Below are 2,669 nucleotides of genomic sequence, written 5' to 3'. Positions count from 1 at the left end.
GAACTGAACTAGAACTGAACTAGAACTGAACTAGAACTGAACTAGAACTGAACTAGAACTGAACTAGAACTGAACTAGAACTGAACTAGAATTGAACTAGAACGGAACGAAACTAGAACAGAACTAGCACAGAACTAGAAGAGAACTAGAACAGAACTAGAACAGAACTAAAACTGAACTAAAACTGAACTAGAACTGAAATAGAACTGAACTAGAACTGAAATAGAACTGAACTAAAACAGAACTAAAACTAAACGTTTCATATTCCTCCACTTCTTTTCACATTTCAAAATTTTCTGGCAACACTTCGGTATTAGTATGGTAACATTTAAACATTCTGACATTTTAACCACATGGCGTATGAGTGTTAAAATAATAACAACCAAAACATGAACAAGAACAAAATTAATTAAATATTAATCATACGTACGAATATTATAAAGTGTAAATGTTTAAACATTTGTATTTACATATCATTGAACGAACCAATACACAATAATAGTAATTATAACAGAAAAATATAAAACAAAAACTAACATTTTATTATTGTTCTATTTGTAAAACAGTTATTTATGGTTCACACAAACAAAAAATGAATGAGTAAGAAAGAGGAAGTATGAAAAAGAGCAAAAGAGTGAAAAAACAGTACATTTCTGTCCTACCTTTATACCAACAATATGATGTCATAATCATACAGATAAACGTAATAACAAATAACAGGTTTTATTTGTCATAAAAATCGAAAAAAAGGAAAAACAACGGACAAACACTGGAAAAAGCAACAATAACGATGTACATATGTATGTATGTGTGTGAGCTTCAGGCGTCATTGGTTTAAATTATTGGTATAAATAAAAAAAAGCGTGGTGCGATTATGATAGGGTATGGTGGGTGTTCCTGTTAGGATTTTTATACATTGATGATGAATGGTAATGGGTATACATTTTTATTGTTTTGATTAATTGCTTATTAAATGGAAGATACCATAATTGCAGTAAATAAAGAGAATAAATACATATACAATTTAAACATTTTTTTTTTTTTTAAATTTTATAAATATTGTAAATGTGTTTAGACAGTTAATTTGAAAAATAAACCGACTTTTGCCCCGAAAGCTTTAAAAAAATTCTTACTGAGAATTGTACGAGATATTCAAATGTGCAACTTACCGGTTCAGCTGGAACTTCATCCAAAACCTTGGGCTCGCATTTCTCTTCACTGCTGGCAGTAGTTGCGCTGGTAGTAGTAGTGGTAGTAGTTTTGCTAGTTGTCAGCATTGATTTTGGACCAGATGTAGGCGTTGGAGTCGTAGAAGTATGTTTTGCAGTGCTACGTTTAGTGGCAGTACTTTTTTTCTTAGACGTCGCATCCACCGCGTCTAGTGTAGAGATGACATCTGCAGTGGGCAAAATATCATTGAAATCCATTTGTTGTGACAACACCACTGTATTCCTTTTTATATCACGCTCTTGATGATGATGACGTTGTTGTTGTTGCTGCTGCTGCAGTTGTAGCATTTGTTGTTCTTGTTGTTGTTGTCTCTTCAATTGTTCATGTTCCTTTTGAGCTTTCTTATAATATGCCAGCAATTGCTGTTCATTACTATTTACATCAATATCTTCGACCACCATGCCATCCGATACTTCCACATCATTATCAGTGTGATGATATTTGATAGGAGGTTCATAGGCCACCGCTGCGAAGACCATAGAAGTTTGTGTTAAAGCTAACGAGGCCATAGATGCAACTGAGAGCATACGAACCGGCCTATTGGAGTGATATATTCTTGTAGACCCACTACATGTTAATGCTAGCAGTAATAAAGCCCACAAACGTTTTAAGGTAAATACTTTGGTTTTCGTCAAATTTCTTAGAAATTCTACCGACGTCCTTAGTTTATGTGGTTGCTGTTGATGTAATGCTGCTTTTTCTATTGTATTTCGGTTTGTGGTTCCTTTAGTTTTGGCTTTTTCCCTTTTATGTTTTGTTGTTAGTTCTATGTGATTTTGTTGGATTTGTTGGCCACTTTGGATTTTTAATAGTTTGTTGTGTTGCTGTTGTAGTTTTCGTTGCTGTTTTTTGTTTATTGAATATTGCTGTTTTGGTGGTAGATATTGTACATTTTTGATTTGTTGTTCTATAGCTTTTGTTGTCCTTCTAGCTGTTGCACTTTGAGGGACTTTTGATGGTGCCTCTGCTGCTGCTTTTTCCTTTCTATACGATTGTCTATGATGACATTTTCGATGGGTCTGTTGTAATTGCTGTGAAGCTAAATACACACTATATCTATTTCTCACTCCCATATCACCGTTCATAGATAGATTTCGATTTGGTGTTTTTATAATATTTTTCCAAAGAAAAGTAAAAAAGTTGAAACTAAGTGCAATTTTGTAAAGAGAAATCGTTTATGGGTTTGTTTCTTTTAGTTGTACTAAGTCTTATCGTCGTAATCATCTATAAAGATAAAATAAATTGTTTAAAATTATGAATTTTAATAAAAAATAAGATATTTAAACTGAACTGAAACTACACTAGAACTGAACTAGAACTGAACTAGAACAGAACTAGAACTGAACTAGAACTGAACTAGAACTGAACTAGAACTAAACTAGAACTGAACTAGAACTGAACTAGAGCTGAACTAGAACTGAACTAGAACTGAACTAGAA

At 32.9% G+C, this 2,669-nt stretch overlaps 1 protein-coding gene across 1 annotated transcript; it reads right to left on the bottom strand.

Annotated features, from left to right (window-relative positions):
* Positions 1-1,169: 1,169 nt before the first annotated feature.
* On the bottom strand, positions 1,170-2,476 carry LOC124421237 (probable serine/threonine-protein kinase mkcB; the record flags this gene model as incomplete). Its single annotated transcript, XM_046956108.1, has 1 exon — positions 1,170-2,476. A coding segment is annotated over exon 1 (1,146 nt), but the record flags the coding sequence as incomplete, so codon positions are not given.
* Positions 2,477-2,669: the final 193 nt, after the last annotated feature.

Source organism: Lucilia cuprina, unplaced genomic scaffold (assembly GCF_022045245.1).
Source record: "Lucilia cuprina isolate Lc7/37 unplaced genomic scaffold, ASM2204524v1 Scaffold_7281, whole genome shotgun sequence".
Taxonomy (NCBI): Eukaryota; Metazoa; Arthropoda; class Insecta; order Diptera; family Calliphoridae; genus Lucilia; species Lucilia cuprina.
Note: the sequence above shows the minus strand (reverse complement) of the source record. Positions and strands in the feature narration are given on the sequence as shown.